Source organism: Gopherus evgoodei, chromosome 6 (genome assembly GCF_007399415.2).
Source record: "Gopherus evgoodei ecotype Sinaloan lineage chromosome 6, rGopEvg1_v1.p, whole genome shotgun sequence".
Lineage (NCBI taxonomy): Eukaryota > Metazoa > Chordata > Testudines > Testudinidae > Gopherus > Gopherus evgoodei.
Window position 1 is genome coordinate 4803507 of NC_044327.1, and position 21779 is coordinate 4825285.

A 21779-nucleotide genomic window follows, 5' to 3' on the forward strand; every position below is an offset into this window, starting at 1 on the left:
AGGGGATTGGTCAGCATGTTTTGGGAGAATCCCTGCTGACTCGGTGGTGAGCACCCCACCCCCACCACCAGGACCCTGGGCTGAGGCTTGGAGGAGCAGGGAGAGCATGAGTCCCCTTACCTGGAGTGCCACACCCTTCCGAGTGGCACCCCACTCTCCCAGCGGGCCAACCGGCCGTGCAATCTCACAGAGAAAGGCTACTTCACTGACTCTGGCCATTGGGCCCCGCTGCCCGGACGGGAAAAGCTGCTCGCTGACTGGCTGCTAAGTAATACTACCCCATGTTACAGTAAGGGTCATTGGTGTAGGACCTGACCGGCTGCAAAATCGCCTCCGCCCTTTCATCTAACCCTACGTGACCTGACACCCCCTGATGGGGTGTACCTACCCCACTACAACATATTTTAAATTTATATGTAAATTTAGAACAATCGGGAGATAATACAGCAGGATAGTCCCAATGCCAAGCCTTGAGGTATCAGTTTTGGAGCCTTAACACAGATATCAGAAACACAGGTTACTCATTCTCAGATTAAATTAGACCAATTACCTGTTAACTAGGAAAAAAATTTAAATTCCTGACCTGGCTTAACAGGAGTGAAACTGATACTTTAAAGTCACTTTCACTTCTGATTAAAGGCTAGTTGCTTTCCAGAATGCTTTAAACACAACACTACAGTGATTGAGCTGCAGTTCTCACTGGAGAATATCTAAAACCAAGCACCAAGAAAATTCTACATTTTAAAGTTGAGAAAAAATTGAGTCTTGTTTATTATTTAGAGTGTGTGTGTGTGTGTGTGTGTGTAGCGTACCATTCTGTTTGGACACTGTGCCTTAGTTCCCATTGCTGTAAAATGGGAATAACAATACATGTCTGCCTGCCATATGGAATTAAAAGGGTTAGATTGAGATCTGTGAGGCAGGAACTGGGCCTTCTTAATGGTTTGTATGGTGCTTAGCACAATGCGGGACTCACTGATTAAGGTCTTTGGGCGCTATTGTAACATTAGTCAGCTGTTGAGATGCCCGTTGGTGGTAGCTGAAGGGGACTTACCTGGTGACTGGGATGTTGGTGGGATACAGGTTGATCCCTGTATTGGCCAGTAGCACGGTCTTCATCTCCCGCCAGCTCAGCATCTGCTGGCACAATTTGCAGCACAGTCTAGGGGGACACCTGTCCTTGAAGCTGCAACCACTAGTGGACACGAGGGCTCTGAAGCAGAAGGGCCTGTGACTGGTCTCTTAGGGAGTGAAGAGGTTGCTCCCTGCTTCTCTGAGGGCAAACGGACCTCCACACCCACTTAGCTGCTCTTAGCCCCCCCCTTCTTTGCCTTCCCCTCCCTCAGGATCCTTGCCCCAGGGACTGCTCCCCCTCAGCTGCTCCTCTCACACTTCCTGCTCCCTGTGCCGTCATCTCTTTCTTCCCCTGGGTGTTGATTCCCCTTTCCTACTCCACTGGACCTCTCCCCCCAGGCTTCAACACCCCCCAACACAGGGGGCCCTGTGCTCCCCCTCTCCTTCCCACTACCACCACATCTGGGGACTGGCTCCTTCTCTCTCTCCCCCCACATCACCACTCAGGACCCTGTGCTCCCCTCCAACCCTGACTGACCCCTTCCTTGCCTGCCCCACCCTCAGAGGCAGACGATTGGTGGAGGCAGACGAGGGGCAGGTGGGAGAGCTAGCACAGTGGGAGCCATAGTGGAGGAGGAGACCTGGCTGTGCGATGCTGCAGGTCAGAGCTCCACCTGGGGCTGGGGCGAGCACCGCGAGATATGAAGTGCGGGGGATGGGACAGGTGCCTCCCCCTGCTCTCCCTAAATGGGGATGCACTTGCCCAATACCACCGCTTGGCCCACCAAGCAACAGCTCCTTGGGGGCTGAGGAGAGGTGAGCAGCTAATTTGAGAGGGAATGGGAATGGCAGGGATGAGGGAGAGCAGGATTCTGTGAGGGGAGCACGAGGGGGTGTGTGGTTTGAGTTAGGCGGGGTCTGGAGTCAGAGAAGCAGAGGGGAGAGGCGCTGTGCGCTGACAAACCACCTGTGATTTGTTGTCAGAGTTCCACTTGCCACTCCTCCCAGCCCCATCTTTACTCTGTCCCTGGGCCCTTCACATGCTCTCACAGCCCAGCTCTGCAGCCCCAGGCGCTCCCCTGGATTCCCCCCCAACTTATACATCCAGGACCTTGTCCAAAAGCTGCATGTGATAGGGAACGAGTGGGTGGGAGAGTAGTAGGGCTGTAGGATCAGGAAGATGGTGGCAATCTAAGCATTGTGATGGGGAATAGGACTTCATAGGGCATGGGTGGCTGGGAATTCAGTTCTGCAGGGAGCTGGGGCACTGCATGGGTCCTGTTACGTGATGGACAGCTCTCAGTGCCAGTACCTACTTACTGAAATAGTTGGGGGATTTCCCCACAAACCTGGCAGACTGAGCAATAGAGCCCATAAAAAAACAAGGAGATAAGTAGTTATGTCTTTCAGTACCTCATCTACATCCACTCATCAGTTCCTTTTATTAACCACAACAAATCTCTCTTCCTCCCCCTTCCACACACATTTCTCTTCCCTCACCCTGCGCAGTTGAAACACAGCCTAAACTCCACTACAAACAATGCACTGGTTTCAGTGCTGTCATTTCTGCATGAAAACCACTGTCTAATTTAGCAAAGTTGCTAACATCCCATTCTGTAAATAGTGCAGAAAGTCACAGCTCTCAGCTGCCACCCTTCCTGCGCTTCCATTAGAAACACAGCTACAGAAGAATTGATCAAAGTCCCTTCTGAGTGCCAAACCCAACCCATGTTAATCCTCAGAACGCATTAGCATGTAAGTTATAAACAAGCTTGGTCATGGGCTTTGGGAAGGAGGACTGGGACACAGTAATGATAAGGAGTCCTCTGGTGCAGCTGCAGATCTGCATCTGAGGCTGCTGTTTCAGAGGGTGAAGTTGCAGATGAAGACGATCCCTGCCTAGATTTGGGTTGCCTCCTGCAGGACCCAGGGTAACATTTTCATTAGCACCTAAGTTCCATTTTCAAAAGTGACTTACCCTAAGCCTTATTGACTTGCAATGAGATGCAGGCTCCTAAATCACATAGGCCAGTTTGAAAACATTAACCTAGAACTGCTGAGGGTATGCCCCTAACCAGAGCATGTCTGAGGACCAGGGAAGGAAGACTGCTTGTTAGAAGTCTGACAAAGACCAAACAACCTCACTTGGTTGCCTTCAGTTTCTCGAGTACCTCATCCCTCTTTGACTTAAAGAGATCAGAGTTCTCCAAGGGGAGGTTTAGAATCTGCAGAAAGGCTGAACAGTGCTGCACATTCCACTTAAGTTTTGATACTACCTGTGCTGGGTGTTTACTCTATGTTGCATTAGTGAATTAGGTTGCATTTAATAGAGGTTTGTATTTTTCCTCTGAGGCCCTGACACCTCACTGGGATTGTGTGGGGCTGAGTTGCTCCCTCCCTCCCGCCCCACCACTGGGCTGGGACCTAAGCTCCTGGTAAAGCATCTTATCTACTGTAATTCCTTTTGTGTTGCAATCAATAGAGGTGCTTGAGAGGGGGGAGCTAGATGTCTGTATTTGTGACTAGTACTCTTGCTCAGAAAAGCAGACTGTATCTTTCACTGAACACAGCAAGCTGACATTGTTTCTTAGTAAACATCATGTTTTCTTTTCTCCCAAACATTATTTCCTCCCTTCTCAGAACTGTAGCACACCAGGGAGGAAGACTGTGTCGGTTCTGAAGCACGACACTGGAACCAAAGTATCAGTTCTGCGTTGTATTTGAATAACTAGAACTCAAGATTGTTGAGTTCCTTTTTATATGTGTGACTCACAGGAAGAATAAGCAGATTTACTCAACAGTTCTAATCGAACAAAAGTTAAACCGACTCTTTTTGGTTTATTCCTAGGATCGTGGAGGAGGAAGAAGCAGCTATGGGAGGATATGAAGATATCCTTGGACAGAGGCACGCAGAAGTCTCCATTGATGTGTATAGCTCACAGTTTGAAAACATTCTAGACAATGCTTCTTTATATTATAGTGCGGAATCCCTGGAGACTTTATATTCGGAACCTGATAGCTACTTTAGTTTTGAAATGCCACTCACCCCGATGATCCAGCAACGTATCAAGGAAGGTAGTCAGTTCTTAGAAAGAACTTCTGCTTCAGGACAGCAAGATGTCTGTAAGCTTCCCACAAATGGTGAGATCAAGAGTCGATGCGGAGAGATCTGCAGTGGACTAAGGGATGTAAGTGACACCCTCTTCAGAAGAGACGTCAGAGAGGTTACTCATTTGGACAGGTAAAAATTTTTTTTTTTAATGGGCATTTGCTTCTGCAGCATATCTCAGAATTCATTTTGGAATTCTTAATGATGAACATTTTTAATCAGGGTGTATAACTGTGTCCAGTGAAACAAATGTCACAGGGAGGAGAGAAGCCAGACACACTTGCTTTTTTGCAGAAATGGACAGATTTCACACTACCAGCTACTTGTGGGCTTAGCTGTGATATCTGTGTAACTACCAGAAGATGGACCGTAATGTGACATCTCAAGAAGGTGGGGTTTGCCAGAAGGCTGTCAGTGTGCCAACAACCCAGGCGTCTCAGATCATCCCCAGTTGTGTCTGATTTCGGAAGCAGTAATTTTATGAAAGACTTATAAAACCCCCTTGATCTGAATGGTAAAGGCATGTGCAGACAATTAAATATCTGGCACGAAATCCTGGCCTCCTTGAAGTCAATGAGAGGTTTGCCATTGTGTTCAGTCGAGTCAGGATTTCACTCCCCTTGTACCCATGGATTCAGAAGTACTCAATTTCCCACAGGTTGTCCAATGCTATTTATTTCTAACAAGCTGTACAAGAGAGAGTTAGAAGAGTATTTAATAATTTATTACAAAGTACAAAAATACTAGACACTGCCGGCTATGCAAGGAGAATGACAAGGAAGACAAACTAGAGAAGAGTGACAGGGAAAATGCAAGAGGATGCAGTATATTTGTAGGCTGTTTCTTGTTTTTTGGAATACCTGTCTAGGTTGGAGGCTGAAGAGTGCAGGGTGGGGATGGGGAGAGGAAAGAGAGGCAAGTCAGACACAGAAGCAATAAAGTCAAATTGTTTTCAATCTGCCAGCCTTTCAATAGCAGTAGGAAGCCCTAGTGCTTAGAGTGGTGCACCTAATGCTGCAGTCATACAAATTACAACAGCCCTGGTTTACAGATGAAGCGACAAATGACTCTTGATGATGGGGGGGCTCAGATTGCTGAATGAGCCCCTCAAGAAGGGTTTTAAAGGCTTTGTTGCACAAAGAGGAGAGATGGAACCATAGGTAGACTGATGCCAACTGGGCTGAGTAGGGCGGGGTGTTGTCACAAAGGTAGGCTCGAGAAAGCAGTACACACATTGTGCATTTTGTTCCTTGGGGAATAGAGAGACCGGGAAGGACTGGACTGGAATGATCTTGCCAGGCTGTGTATGCTGATACAGCGTGTGCATTGACTTCACTTCTTTTTTTCCTTTTGTGCTAGGCTCGCAAAGTTAACCCTTAGAAATAGAATAGAAATACTGTCTGCTAATGTATAAAAGTTATTAAAAGGTCAAGCTACCTGTACAGGGAAACTCTCAGAAGTTTAGACCCATCATTTAGTTATTTCTTCCTCCCTTTCCCAATTCTTTTTAACAAGCCTTGGACAATGTTGTACTATTTGAAGTAAACAGGCACAAAGCAATTGCAGACATGCTGCAAACAGCATGAGTCCAGAAACCTGTATAGATCCCAACACTGGCAGCCCTGAATTCCACAGAAATGCTGCTTAGTGGAATTGCCCCTAGACATGACAGCAGAAAGGCAAGGTAAATGGGCAAATCCCCATGAGCAGTTGTTACATTACTGCAGCTTCTAACAGCCAATGAATAGAAAGGATCTGTCTGGAAAGTGCCCAAACTGGCCCTTCAGGATATGTTTACACTGCAAGGAAAGACCAGGATTAGTAGAACTCAAGTTAGCAGACCCTGGGTATTATTGCCTGGGGCTTGAGCATCTATCCTCCTGTGTAACCCAGGCAATTATTGAACCTTGGGTCCCAACCTAAGTTCCCTCTAAGCTGCACGGCCACGCTGCTGTCTATTAAGCTCTGCACAGGGGCTCAAGGCTGTGGTGGGAAGAGATGCCTCTCCCTCAGCATGGAGCTGGCATGGCGGGGAGAGGCACTCCTCCTCGCTAGCCCCAGCTTGGACCTGCCCTGGACTTGAGGCCAGGGAGAGGAGCCCCTCCTTCGGCCTAGCCCTGCCAGAGCTGCTGCAGCCGGGGAGAGGCACCTGTCCCCTAGCCACGAGCTGCTGAAGCGAGAGAGGGTTGGGGGGAGTCCTCTCTCTCCCCACTGCAGCCCCTGGGCAGCCTGAACCCCAAACCCCTCATCCCTGGCCCCACCCCAGAGCCTTCATCCCTAGCTGGAGCCCTCACCCTCTGCACCCTACCCACTGCCCCAGCCCTGAGCCCCTCATCCCCAGCCCCCACCTTAGAGCCCTCACACCCAGCCAAAGCCCTCACCCCTGCACCCTACCTTCTGCCCCAGGCTTGAGCCCTGGCCCACGCGCCGAACTCCTCGGCCCCACCCCCACCACATTAATTTTGTTATGTGCACCAATATGAAGGTCATGTGTCACACATCTCATATTGGTGCACATAGCAAAATTCATTCCGAACATGGATGTAAAAAATTAGAGGGAATACTGGTCCCAACCTGGGGCTCCAGCATCTATGCTACGTTATGTGGGCCTAAGTCTAGCCACTCATATCCTAGACTTCCTGGAAGCGTCTCCTATAGATAAGGTTGCCCAACACTTCCCATTATAAGACCCTGTTTGGGGTTACTGATTACTTGGTCAATTTCCTATGCCGGGTATCCGCCTCAGGTTGAATTTTATGGGAAATTTTCAGTTAAAATGGTTTGACCATGAGGTTATGAAAAAATATTTCATTTTTGCCAACGTTTGAGTTTCCCTAACTGGGTTCCCTGGCCATCTCCTCTCCTGAGATTTTTCACTAATCTCTCTGTGTTCCCTGCTTTAAACCAGTGTTCTCAACCTGGGGTACTTGGACCCGTGTGAGTATGCAGAGGTCTTCCAGGGGGTACATCAACTCATCTTGATATTTGCCTAATTTTACAACAGACTATATAAAAAGCACTAGTGAAGTTAGTACAAACTTTCATACAGACAATAACTTGTTTATATTGCTGTATATACTGTACACTGAAATGTAAGTACAGCATTTATATTCCAGTTGATTTATTTTATAATTACATGGTAAAAATGAGAAAGTCAGCCATTGGTCAGTAATAGCATGCTGTGACACTTTTTTGTATTTTTATGTCTGATTTTGTAAGCAAAGTAGTTTTTAAGTGAGGTGGAACTTGGGGGTACACAAGACAAATCAGACTCCTGAAAGGGGTACAATTGTCTAGAAAGATTGAGATTTTAAACGCTAGGTAGGCATTGTAATGAGAAATTTGCATGCAGTCACTAGGGGCCATTGTGTGCTGTATATTTTTCCAGATAAAGGGTGAAATCCAGGCCCAGTTGAATTTAATGGGATTGTTACCATTGACTTCAGTGGGCCCAGGATTGCTGTCATGGTGTGATCCCCAGGGAGTGGACTCATGTTCCATGTAGCTCCAGTGGGGCTCTCCGCAGCCTGAGGGGTTGGTTGCTGGATGGAGGGTACACCCAGCTGTTCTGATCCAGTCAAGGCTTCTGCCTTTGGTGGTGGTGCTTCAGCCCCGCCCCTCCTGGGGGACAGAAAGGGCTCAGGGTTTTAGCCCTGCACGCCTCCTGGCTGCAGGGGGGTTGGAGGGCTCGGGGTTTTAGCCCTGCACGCCTCCCGGCTGCAGGGGGGTTGGAGGGCTCGGGGTTTTAGCTCCGCACGGCTCCCGGCTGCAGGGGAGTTGGGGGGCTCAGGGTTTTAGCCTCACATGGCTCCCGGCTGCAGGGGGGTTGGGGGGCTCGGGGTTTTAGCCCCGCACGGCTCCCGGCTGCAGGGGAGTTGGGGGGCTCGGGGTTTTAGCCCCGCATGGCTCCCGGCTGCAGGGGGGTTGGGGGACTCGGGGTTTTAGCCCCACACGGCTCCCGGCTGCAGGGGGACAGAGGGAGCTCAGGGTTTTAGCCCTGCATGGCTCCTGGCTGCAGGGGGTTAGGGGGCTCGGGGTTTTAGCCCCACACGGCTCCCGGCTGCAGGGGGGTTGGGAGGCTCGGGATTTTACCCCGCACAGCTCCTGGCTGCAGGGGGGTTGGGGGGCTCGGAGTTTTAGCCCTGCACTGCTCCCGGCTTCAGCCCCACAGGGAGGTGGTGGGGCTTCAGCCCTGTGCTGCACCCCATTTCAGCCCTGCGGGGGATACCGGGGCTCGCAGCTTCAGCCCTGTGCCCCTCCCTGCTTCAGCCCCACAGCAGACCCCGGGACTTGCGGCTTCAGCCAAACCACACCACACAGAACAGTTTACTGTCTCCTCAGATTCAGTGACACACAATTTTGGGGCGGGGGAAAGTGCAAGAAAAACCTGCCCAGCTGCTGATTCTGGTTTCTGGAGTGACAGATGACGAAAGACAGCTGGTTCTTTAAATCCAATATCTATTGCAAAAGATACAGGCTTGACAGGGAAGGGTTAATGAGTTCCATGTTAAAATCAAAAATAGCTATATTTTTTTTTTAAAGAAAGGAGAAGCAGCCACTTGACATTTCCTCAGTCCTCACGAACTCGGAATGAAATCATCTTGAGTGCTTAGATAGACGCGAAAGGCCTGATTTCATGTACTCCTCAATTCCCTTTTATGCAATGCTGCCGAATAAAGGGGCCATAGTGTGGCTGAGAATCAGGCCCTAGATGTTGATCAGTCTGGGTGTAATGCATGGCAATAATGCAACTCAATCTTTTAATGAATGTGCAGAAGAGCAGCAACCCTGTCTGCAGTACAGCTCTTAGGAGCGCTCTCTCTGAGGGAGAAACACTGTTCTGTGAAGGCCAGTCACATGGCTCTGAAATAAATAAATAAATACAAAATCATTAGAGACATCCAGCCTACAAGGTCCTATGGGCTCCTTTTGTGTCTGGGTGTTTCTCCCCTGCCAGCCTATCAGCTGCTGACCTTGACTACATTCCGTGAGTCCTAACACAAACTATGCATGACAAAAAAACAGGATCACTATGACAATGGCCTGCAGAATCTTGAATGGGGGCAGGGAGAGGGGCACTGCCTTCCTTTGCTGAAATTAGCCAGCTTGCAGGTTCTTAGGCGGGAGCTTTGCTGAGTCTCTCTGAAGTACAGGTTTACTTGTTTTTAAAAGGAATCCTTTCCTCATATGTACAGTTCAGTTATCCAGCTATTTTTGCTGATGGTGCTTAGAGCTCAACAGAGGAGGGGAGAAATGGGGATGAGTGAGATCTGGGTGCTGCTTGTATTCCTGGGGAAAGATTTTCAATCTTCTATTTCCTGTGCGGTTTAATAGCTGGAGATCTCTCTCTCTCCTTCTAGAGCCTGTCTGTCTGTGTAACTATCATTTCCCTGCGACGTGCAGGTTTTCTATAGTCAAGATGGAGGCTTTCATTTAGTCAGAACATCAGAGAATTGGGAGATTGTACTTTATCTTCCTGTCATTCCCTTGTGGCATGGTGTACAACCGTTAAGACCGGTTAGCTTAGAAGTGGTGTGTGCCTTTAGAACTGCACTGCAGCACCCAGACATTAGGCCTCCATCCCCATTGCCCTGCCATTGTGTAGTGATTTATACGAGTGCAAAGTGGGGGCAAAACGCAGTCATTCTGATTTGGTAGCATTTTGCATCCACTTTGCATTCATCGGGTACAAAATGCTTACCCAGAATGCAGGACAACTGAGCACCAGTATGCCCAGCTAGTGCATTTGCAAACTTCTCTGCTCAGTTCTTGTGATTCCTCTATACTTCTGGTATCTGGGGCCACTGGTTTTCTCTTAGATACTGTTTCTTTAATTGTCCTGTCTTTGTTCTCACTAGCTTTACCCTTGGGGTGAGAAGGAAAACATGGTATTTCCTCTTCCTGGATCTTCTCAAAGTTTTCAGAGGGGGCAGGCTGATCTCAGAACATGAAGATTTGGGCCACGATTTCCTGATGTTAGGCTCTTAAATCCATATTTAGGCACCTAAATAAGAGACCTGATTTTTGAAAGTGCTGAGCAACCAGCAGCTGCCATTGTCTTCAAGGGATTCGGGTGCTCAGGCTTGCAGAAAATTAGGCCACTTTTATCTAGGTGCTCTGAATTTAGACAACACAGATTTAAAAATACTGGTATCACCCCATTTTATAAAAAAGCAACCCTAAAGGTTCTCAGCAACAATCCACAACAAAATTTCCAGCGTGCTGCAGGGTTCTCCTTAGCATGACTTCGATTATGTGATTTTTTTGAGGGCCTCGAGTTTCACAGTAATAGGTTGTAGATCTTAAACTGAAAGGGGAAATGCGTCTTAACAGTTTTGAAGACCCCACCAAATGTAATTTCTTTGCTTGTTTGCTTGCTTTTTAAAATAGCTGTTTATTTAGGAAGCATGAACAGTTTTCAAATCTTTACTGTAAAATCACCAACGATGCACTATCAGCAATTAAGAAATGAGCTCATCATATTTTGTTTAGAGAAGCATCATGCAACAGTACAATTAATGGGCCAGAATCTTGGCCTCAATCCACTTCCTTTGCAATGCTCAGGTGGCAGAAAGGGAGCAGAAATCACCCATAAGTCACCCTGCAGAGGATTCCACTCGTATGGGAGAGCCCCCAGAAGGTGTGGAGTTGGGCTCCTAACTCAGGCAGTGCTCCTTTGAACATTTAATGTAGGTGCTAGGCTGCTGGTAGCAAAAGAAAAAAATTGCCCTGAATGGTTCCAAGAAATATGTGAAGTTACGGTTATGGAAAATTAATGCATCAAATGCCTGCACTGCCAAATAGAGAGGACAAATAGATATTAAGGGCAAGTCTACACTAAGAATTAAGTTGACCTCAGGTACGTCCACGTACACCCATTGCAGTAATGGAATCGGTTTTATACGTCCACACTATGCTCCTTGTGTTGGCGGTGCACATCCTCACCAGGAGCACTTGTACCGATTTAACTGTCAGCGTGGGTTGTTGTGGGATGGTTTCTGAGAGGCAGCAACAGTTGATGTAAGCAATGTCTGCACTCATGCTGCTCGACCTAAGCGCTATGTCTCTCACGTACGTGGAGTTATTAAGTCGGTAGAGTGGGCGAGTTACATCAGTGGGAGCAACATTTCAGTGTTCCCGCTTACAGACTTAGGTTGATGTAAGCTGCCTCATGTAAACCTAACTTTAGTGTACACCAGACCTTAGAGAGACAAGGTGGGTGAGGTAATATATTTTATTGGAACAACTTCTGTTGGTGAGAGAGGCATTTCTTTTGGGTTAAGAAAACATGCCTGAGTTGTGTCAGAAGCTTCATCCTCTAACTTCATAGATTATAAGGCCAGGAGGAACCATTATGAACATCTTGGCAATACTTTGCTTAGCAGAAAAAATTGACAATGGTATCATGCATATAATGTTTCTCTAAACAAAAAAGGGCTGAGTTGAATTTTGTGCTTGTTAATACTGTATTTCTCATGCATGTTTGATGAGGATTTGTAAAACTGCGTGTACTTCCCAAATAAGCAGTTATTGGAAAAAACAAACAAACAAGAAACAGGCTGCTGACACCACTTCTGTTCCCAGCCCCCTCCCAAAGCAAAACAGAAAAATCCAGGAGCTGACCAACCCGCCCCCCCAACACACCAGCAGCTGATCAGAAAACTGCACACACCTATTCAGTACAAAGCATCAGTGGTCAGGTGTTCAGCTGGCATGTGTTTACATAGCCCCGTTAAAGTCAATGCTTTTTGGGTAAGTAACCTACACTTTTCATACATCCATTCACTGAGATCCATGGAATTACATTGTTTTATGCCCTGCTGATGGCCTGGCCCAAAGTGCAATCTGTCCTCTTATCCATTGGTCATGTCTGGCTGTCAGTCAAGAGTCCTTCTGCATTCTTGCTGCTGATCTCTGCTTTTCTCGGCTGCCTGCTTGGAGAAGAGGCAGAAGCAAACAATTGTAGGGAGCTGTGTGTGAATGGTGACTTGGGTTTGCTACAAGGAGAACTATGGGTAGCCAAATCAATGCAGATAACATTGAAATTACTTGGCAAAGCAGTTGACTGTTCTATCAGTTGTGAAAGGGAGGAAAGTTTGTTTCACTGCAGAATTATGAAATAAAACTCCTGTGGAAAATGACTGGCCTGCTACACACCATCTGTATGTTTGTTCTTTAAAAAGAACAGACTCTAAAGAAAGGAACTAATGCTGTATTTTTGAGCATCAGTTTTCCAAGTTGCCTGCAAAAGAATTAAGCTGCAACAGCTGCACATTTCACATGAGCTTTCTGGGCCAGTCTCCAAACAGTTAAACTTTAATGCTAGCGTGGGGTCATGTGTGACTTCATTGTATTGTGGGCATTTGAAGCAGGTCTGGTGGAGGGAAGTTGTTGTGGGGAAGCAGGAAGAGCAGAGGAAGTATTTAAATGTCTTTCAAGTTTTCATTCTTGCTCCTGAGGAAGCTATATTAAAGTGTTGCGGGGAAATACCAGGCAGAGTCAGTGCACCATATTTGTACTGCTCTCAAAAGCTGCAACGCATGCAAGAAACTCCAAGGGAGAGGAATGTTTGCTGAACAGATGGGATAGAAAACTATCCCATGCATGGAACAGTTACCGACTGAGCATGTTCTAACAGAGGTAACTGGGATTTAATGTTTTTTTTGTTTGTTTTTTTGTTTGTTTTTTTTTAATCTATTTCTGATCTCAATGAGAGGCAGACTGGCCAGATCCCATTGAAGACCCTGGGGCTATGCCAGTTTACATCTGAAGAGTATCTGGCCCTCTGTGGGTACAAATCCAGTTCGTATAAATAAGTGAGTTTTTAAAAAAAATCTTTTTAATATTTGAAAATGACTTCAGAAGAGTACTACCACAGAGCAGCCGAATCAGAAAGGGTCTGATTTTCATGTACAATAAATTCCCCTTATGCTGCCCTGGCAGTTCAAAGGGGCCTTAAACTGGGCATACATTTACACCCACTTCAGGTCTCTTTACATTGCCACAGCAGTGTGAAAGGGTCTTGGTTTACATTTAAGAATCAGGTCCACAGTATTTTCAGCAAAACATTTGATTGCTGCTTGTACTTGAGACTACAGTCAGCTGTAATATCAGTGTAATGTTGGGGCATGCTGGCTGTTGGGAGACTCTAGGTGCGTGGTCTGATGTTGTAATACTACGATCCCATCTGGAGAAGGTTTGTACTTGCTCCATTACATGCCTCCTAGAAATGGAATTTTCTGACATTTTAGATGTTTACTCCTATTTACGATTAGTGAGTTTTTTGTTAATGGACGCAAAAGGAGAGCGATAAGGATAATTACATACAGTTGATGGTTTTGTTAAGCAGCTGGGCCTGTTCTAGTTCCTAAAAACTACTTTGAATATGAAATCTTCGTAGTAAAAAATGAGAAATGATAGATCATAGTGGATATGTAGATACATATTACTTTGTTCCTTTCTTTGGAGTGTGACACGTCTGAGCACTTGGTTTTTTTTAATGGCTTCTTAGCAGCTGGTCACAGAGACATTGATCCTCCATTCATATACTGCATTCATATACTCATTAATACTGTACTAAGGAGCCACAAGGTAAGCTTGAATTGCAAGCGAGGGCCAGTGTGCTGCTCAGAGAAGACTGATCCACATTAAGGCATGTCTTTGAAGAGAGTTCATATGTGAGACTTCAAAGCATATTAAACCATTTATAGCAAAATAGCACTGTGAATCACCTACCAAGAAAGGGAAATTTTCCTTGTGAAACACTGTAAGAGAGGCTAATTGACAAGGTAAATCATTGTTTGACATGAGTTTCTAATGAGCTGCATGACCCGCAGAGCAACCTAATAATCAGTCTTGAGATCTATTAGAATTGGTTTGGAAGCCCTCTGGCTCTCTCTGCTGCCAGTCATTTATCGCAAGCAGTGACTTGTCATGTTCTAAAGCTGACTAGAAGCCTTCATCCCCAGGGGATGTTTCTTCCACAGTGATTCCCCTCTCGCACCCCTGATTTCAACTTGTTTAAAGCAATGGAAGAAAGAAATTCTTGTAGCACAAAAAAATGTCTGCAGGGTTCCAGGTATCTGTCCCCAGTTTAATATTAACTTTCCTTAAATCGTACACTTGTTAAGGCAGGGTTACCTCTTTCAATAAGTGATTATATGTAGAGGGTGGGAGTTTCTCAACAGCCAGCAGTGTTGGCCTAATTCTGCTCCCATGGAGGTCAGCGCTGACTTCACTGAGAGCAGAGTTCAGTGCTCAGCATTGGAAGATCCTGCCCGCAATGCCTAGTAGAATGGGTCGCAAGTCCCTGCTTGCAGCCTTTAGGTGCTGTTGCAGGACAGAGACATTAACGATGGATAAGACTGTTTACAGTCAGAGATGCTGTATATTGGTTTGGGAAACTGTGTTTTTCGTAAAAAGTGTAAAAAAGACTGAAACTGAAGGCATGTTAAAAAAAAAAAACTTTAGTTTCATAACATCAGATCGACACATGTTAGGCACCTGGGAGCAATCCTGCTCTGACTGAATTTGATGGAAGTTTTGCCATTTACTTCATTGGGTCAGGATGTTCACCCTTTTATTTCTATTCATTGCGCCCTTTGCTGGAATGGGCTTTCCTGACAGATGCTTCCTTATCTTAGCTTTAAATAAAGCTGCCATCACAGTAATGTATAGCTCTTTAAGAAAGGAGAAAACAGCTGTAATTATCCCCCTCCCCCAACCAGCACATAACTCTTATAAAAACCTCAGCCCCATCTTCCCCCAAGTCTCCCTGAATTCTGTGCACTCTCTTTTCTGGATGCAACATTCCTGGGGGAAGGGCTCCAGGTGTAGCCAAATGAGACTGTAAGTCAAAGGCATCTGCCTTAATGCACATATTAAACTGATCACAGCTAGGCAAGTGACAGGTGGTGGTTACTGCTACTGCCTGGTAAAGAAATGCGCACACAGCTAAACTGTGCTAAAACACCCTCTGACGTTTGTCCCTCCACCCTCCTCTTGCCTCCTCCTCCTGCTTGTGTGTCTCACCCACTTTGTGTGTTATCTTTTAGACTATAAACCAGGGGTTGGCAACCTCTGGCACGCGGCTCGCCAGGGTAAGCACCCTGGCGGGCTGGGCCAGTTTGTTTACCTGCTGCATCAGCAGGTTCGTCCGATCGCCATCTCAGGCCAATGGGGGTGGCGGGAAGCAGCGCAGGCCGAGGGATGTGCTGGCTGCTGCTTTCCGCCACCTCCATTGGCCTGGGATGGCGAACCGCAGCCAGTGGGAGCTGCGGTCCGCCGAACCTGCCAACGTGGCAGGTAAACAAACTGGCCCGGCCTGCCAGAGTGCTTACCCTGGCGAGCCGCGTGCCAGAGGTTGCCGACCCCTGCTATAAACTGTTTAGGCCCAGGAATGTCGATTACTATATGTGTGTGTAGGATTTAACACAATGACTTGTTTGGTGTCTAGGTGCTAGCACAATGTGTGATTAATAATAATAAAAGTGGGATAACCATTATAGATTGTTTTAGGGCTCCTGCCCAGTTATATCCCATCGTGGTGATGTTTTAAATCTGTATTTATTGGAGGAGAGACCATCAGGGATCTGGTCACTGTTGGTGCCATGCACTGAATTTAAGGCTGCAGCTATTTATCATATTATTTTAATTTTTGATTGGATACTATGAAACACTGCGTCAGAGTTTTCAGATAAGAATATGAGAATGCTGGGACAGAAAGGACAGAAGAGGCTGTAAAAATTCACCAGGAGATAGAAATAGTTAGCTCAAACTCCGCTGGTGGCACTGGGAGTAGTGGTCTGCAACCCCCAATGACTAGGAGTTCAAGTTCCCTCCTTGCCTGATCTCTGTGATTAATTTAGCCAGAATCATTGGATCAAATTCTGTTGCCTGTGGTACACAGGAAGTCACATTAGATTATCATTATGGTCCCTCCTGCCCTTAAACTCTAGGCATTGATTTAATAAACTCCATTATACACCCATCTAGCTTATCCCATATGGCAGGTTTCCATTTTTATCACATAAACACCAGAGTTGACGGGCACAGGAGCTTTCACATCTATGTAATAGATCTGAATCCCTACCCAAGGTCATCTTGGTCTATTTCTTAATGAATAGATTTTCGCATAAACCACCATCACAGTTGGCCCTAATTGGCTACTAGCATCATTGTCAACAGAGATCTAGGAACTAATTAAATAAACCTCATACACATCTAGAGAACAAGTTTTGCAAAAGCTTCATATTTTCAAACTGCTTAAGTGATTTGGACATGCATTAATTTCTAATGAGAACTGAGCATTAAAATCTCACCCTCAATCTCTAGTATTGTCAAGCTGGCCTCTTCCATCTGAATGCTAAATTTAGGTGTTGAATAAGTCCAAACACCACTTTTACCCCATTCCTACTAGTAGGCTGTTGCTTAGTTGTAAGAAAAACTCAGACATGGAATCAAATAGTCAGCTGCTTTGAGATGACGCTTTTGTGAGTGAAACACCTGACTTGGATTGCATTTTATATCTGGGAAGTTAGACTAGTGAAATTCTCTCTAAGACCACTCCTTTGGCAAGGTGCCAACAGCAAAAAAACAAGATCTCGTTGCCTTTTCTATTCCCACTTCATTTCTAAAGTGCTGTGCTGGAAGTTGCTGTGGAATATAGGTCACTGTATGGTAGTTGTTGGCATTTCCATATAACCAATCGGTCATGGTTTGCGGTCGTGTTCATTCTTGTATTTGACTTCAGGATGCAGATGTTTTCTGTCAGTGCTGGCCACCTTCCAGGATTATAAATATTGCCTGTAATAAGGAGTAGAGGGGGAAACAGGGCTGTGTTTTATTGGTGGTAGTTAAGGCTATGATTTTGGCACAGAAATATTTAGTAAATTTCACAGTGGAGATGCAGGAAGAAGATAATCAGGAAAGTTCACCAAATAATGTAGTTTGCATTACATCAACTTAAGAGTATAGTGGGAGTGCTGAAAGATGGGGCCTAGGAAGGGGGTTTTGGAGAGCAAGTCCACCCTGCACTCACCCTCAGCAGCGGCTCTTGGCGTTGTGATCTATCTAGGGTGACCAGACAGCGAGTGTGAAGAATCAGGACAGGGAGTGGGGGGTAATAGGAGCCTATATAAGAAAAAGACCCCAAAATGGGGACTGTCCCTATAAAATCAGGACATCTGGTCACCCTAGATCTAGCTCACAAGGTCACAGCGCCACACCGATTTGGCTCATTCACCCCTCTCTCTCCATCAGCAGAGGGGTGGACAGGTCAAACTTGAGTGGCATTGCGACCTAGTGCACAGGTGCACTATGCCATTCATTGTGGTGGACTAATCAAATGCATTTTTACAAGACATTTCCAATGTTTCTCAGACTTTATTAAAATTAATAATTTCTGTGGCCACCGTGATCTCTCTGACAAAATCAGAGGTTGTGCGTAGGTTGACATGACATGGCTTTTGAAGTGTGTGTGTTTGAAAGGCACTGTAAGCATATTGGGTGTATAGCAGTAGTTTGCATTGTAGCTGTTCACCCTTTGTATTGTTCTGCATTAAAGCTGAGATTTTTAAAATATGTCTAAGGGAGTCAGATGTCCAGTATGAAGAGAGAGAAGGCTGCTGGCAGGGTATTTTCTGTGGGAGCTGTGGGGCTCTAGCAGGGTGGATTTGATTTAAATCTAATTCATTTAAATCACTAGTCAGGAAGACTCGATTTAATCATGGATTTCTACATAAAAGTGCATTCTGGTTGGTTGTTATAACCTTAATACATATTCTTCACAACTCAGAGATGGCTGTAGGTTTCATTTTTAGAAGGTACACGCTATACATTTTTAAAGTGATTTATTTTAAAAACTTTTCAGATTAGTTTTACAGCTATATCAGAAAATGAATGATTGTTTGGTTATTTCATTTACCAAAGGTAATTGAAGCAGATTTTTATGAAGTCATTGGGAGGTGAACTATCTCCAATTCAACAGGTTAATCATTAATATTTAGAGGATTTTCTTGCCATGCTATATTAAGAGAACATCACCAGACAAACATTTAAATTGTTTTATTTAACTAAAACAACATTATTATGTATTCTGAATTTTTTTTGCCAACAGCAAACATATAATATTTTAACAAAACAAGCATATGAATGTTTGAATTTAGTTAAACATTCAAGTTTTATAAAATTAGGTTTGTTTTTGTTAAAATTGTTTTTAACTAAAATAGTTAAATGAAATATTTCAAAAACAAAAAATAAATAGACTATGTCAGCCAGGTCAACACGAGAAATTTAAAATATTGGCTTCTGCAGCTAACTCAGTCGTCTTCTCTTTCATTTTTCTGTTTGTTCATAATCTGGAAAAGAAAAACAAGCTTTCCTGCTTTTTCAGGTCCAAAACGATTTTTCAATTTGGAATGAATTAGTCCAAAGGAAGAAAACATTCTCTCTACACCGGCAGAAAAGGCTATTGCTATTAAAAGCTCTGAAGTTTATTATAGTTGGCATTATGGAGGGATGGTTGCTGGATGTCGATGTCATAGCCAACTTTACTTTTTCAGCAGTTAAGGTTTGACCCTGGCACCAAGTATTGAGAATATTTGCAAGAAAATGAGCTGGAGATAGTGCTTGTCCCATTCATTTTTTTAATGCTTATAATTTAACTCTGTCATTACATATTTCTCTTTTTAAGATCTCACTCAGTTCCTTCCAAATTTCAACAGCGTCAGCAATAAAACAGCTATTTCCCTGCTTTTTGTTCAAGGCTACAGAAACAGGCTTCAGGGTACTCAGTGTGTGTTCAACATTTCTCTTAAGCCCAATGTTGAGAACTTTGGCTGTGACAGTGCCATCTATTTTTTCACCATTTTGTTGACAAACTGTCATCAGATTAAGCCAGTTGTTGATTTAGTGCTCAAAACAATCCGCTACTGAGTTCCATTGCCCGTCTTGTGGGAGCGTTTGCTTGGTTCCTCCCACTTTTTTCAGAGCAGCTGCTGCAAAGTGGTTGTTACGGAAGTATTTTGCAGTTTCGACAGCCTTAGCCTTTATTACTGGAACACTGAAGTCTTTGGCTAGGAGGTGCATCAAATAAGCACAGCAACCATGTGTTAGCTTGGGACTCTCTTCTAAATAATTTCTTCTCATATTGGATACATTTGCAGCATTGTCTGGGTCCAAGCTGCATACTAGACATTTGAATTTTTTTTTCCAGTTTGTTATAGCTTTTACTGCTACTTCTTGTAAGTGTTCTGCTGTGTGTATATTTCCTTGATATATCAATTGTTTCGGTAAGGAAGACATTCCCTTCTTCTGTTGTCACACAAGCACATACAACAGGATCATTGTGGATATTGCTCCACCCATCAAGACTCAGGTTAACAATTTTAACCTCTAGACCTCTTGCACACTGTTCAATTTCTCTTTCATACACTTTATCCAGCATTTTGCCTTTGACATCTGTTCTGTTGGGTGGACTGTATCCTGGTCTTAATGACTGAACCCTGTTAATGAAGTGGGTTCTCAGTCCTACGGAAAGGAGAGTTTGTTGCATAAACAAACCAGGCAATTTTTTCATCTTTTTGTAATCTGCTCATTCTTATCACAAACTTATCTATGGTTGTTTCTGGATGACGGAGATTTTTTTTCTCTTTTTGCTACAGGTGATATACTGTGGTCATGTGACATACATGATGTGACTGAAACACTATCATTGGCAGATAACTCTGAAACTATAGAAAATGATGGTGATCTTGAAGGTGGATAGTCTTCAGAATCCTGTATGTTGAGGTTGAATTCTTCTAAACAAAATAAGTCAATGTAATTATTTAATTATTATTACCGTACTGTTCATTTAGTATTACTCATTGCATTCACTGACAGTACTACTTTAAAGGTGAAATTGTAAAAGGAAGATCTGCCTGTTTCAGCTATTTATTTTTTATCACAACTGCATATAAAATGCTAGTACCATAGAGTAACAACTATAGTTTTTTGCTCAAACGTGAAAATTCAAGAATAGCTCAGAAGGAAGACAGGCAGTTCTTAAGAAAATAGTATGAAATAAAAAAGTTTACCAACCTGAAGATCCTGCATGTTCTGACATGTTCCTTTCATCATCTTTAACGCAGCTTCCTTCTGAGAAGGAAAACTTCTCATGATGGTATTTCATTCAGGAAACCAGGACTTGCATTTCTTTGTTGCACTGTTTGCATTTTGCATGCATGCCTCTCTTACCCACCAGAGGAATTTCATTAAAGCATTCCCAAACTGGGTCTCTTTTACGGCCTGTTGCCATTATAGGTTTTCCCTTCTAGTAAGAGAATGGTATGGTAGATCTCAAATCAATGAAGGCTACACTCAGAAAGACCTCAAGACTTCTAGAATATGCTGCTCAAATGGTTTCACTTTTGTTTCCACTCCCTGTCCCTCCCTTCTCACATTTATCTCCAGACTTCTTCTCCTTGTCCAGATCTATTCCGCCCCCAACAATCTTCTATTCCAGGGGTCAGCAACCTTTCAGAAGTGGTGTGCCGAGTCTTCATTTATTCACTCTAATTTAAGGTTTTGCGTGCCAGTAATACGTTAACATTTTTAGAAGGTCTCTTTCTATAAGTCTATAATGTATAACTAAACTATTGTTGTATGTAAGGAAATAAGCTTTTTAAAAATGTTTAAGAAGCTTCATTTAAAATTAATTGAAATGCAGAGCCCCCGGACTGGGTGGCCAGGACCCGGGCAATGTGAGTGCCACTGAAAATCAGCTCGCATGCCACTTTCGGCACACGTGCCATAGGTTGCCAAACCCTGTTCTATTCACTGAACTTTTTGAAACTTTGCACTTTTAGAGAGAGATAAGGGATCAACTCTGTGTACACATTCGTAGAGCGACAATAGGGTTGAGGTCTGTTATTTCTCACTTCTGTTCATTATTTACTTATTTAAAAGCATTTTTGCTGTTAACAGGCATGTTATCTCTGGAGACACAAATCCACAGTTTGAAAACTGCAAAAGTAAGCATCTCTAATGGTATCTTCTAGACCGAGACAGGCAAACTTTTTGGCCTGAGGGCTGCATCGTGTTTCAGAAATTGTATGGAGGGCCGCCCCCCTGAACACACACCTCCCGGGACTCCTGTCCCATCCAACCCACCCTGTCCTCTGACTGGCCCCCGCCGCCCCATCCAACCCTCCCTCTCCTTCCTGACTGCCTCCGGGACCCGTGCCCCCATTCAACTCCCCTGTTCCCCGCCCTCTGAACCCCCGGCTCCCTGACCACCACCCTGAACTCCCCTGCCCTCTATCCAACCCCCCTGTTCTCTGCCCCCTTACCACGCTGCCTGAAGCACTGGTGGCTGGCAGTGCTACAGCCATGTTGTGCAGCACAGAGCACCAGGTCAGGCCAGACTTTGCAGCTGCACTGCCCCAGGAGCTCACAGCCCTGAGGCCCAGAGCATTGCACTGGTGGCAGGGGGAGCTGAGGCTGCAGGGGAGGGGGAACAGCAGGGTAGACCGGGTGCAGCCTCCTAGGGCAGGAGCTCAGGGGCCAGGCAGGAGGGTCCCACGGGCCTGATATGGCCCACGGGACGTAGTTTGCC

The 21779-nt window shown here is 45.1% G+C and overlaps 1 protein-coding gene across 5 annotated transcripts in view; it reads left to right on the forward strand.

Annotated features, from left to right (window-relative positions):
- PSD3 (pleckstrin and Sec7 domain containing 3) overlaps nucleotides 1-21779 on the forward strand; it is a 165349-nt gene that overhangs the window by 40927 nt on the left and 102643 nt on the right. For all 5 annotated transcript variants that reach the window (XM_030566482.1, XM_030566478.1, XM_030566480.1 and 2 more), the window contains one exon: nucleotides 3923-4315. In XM_030566482.1, the coding sequence (XP_030422342.1) occupies nucleotides 3923-4315 (393 nt within the window). The remainder of the gene's footprint in view (nucleotides 1-3922; nucleotides 4316-21779) is intronic.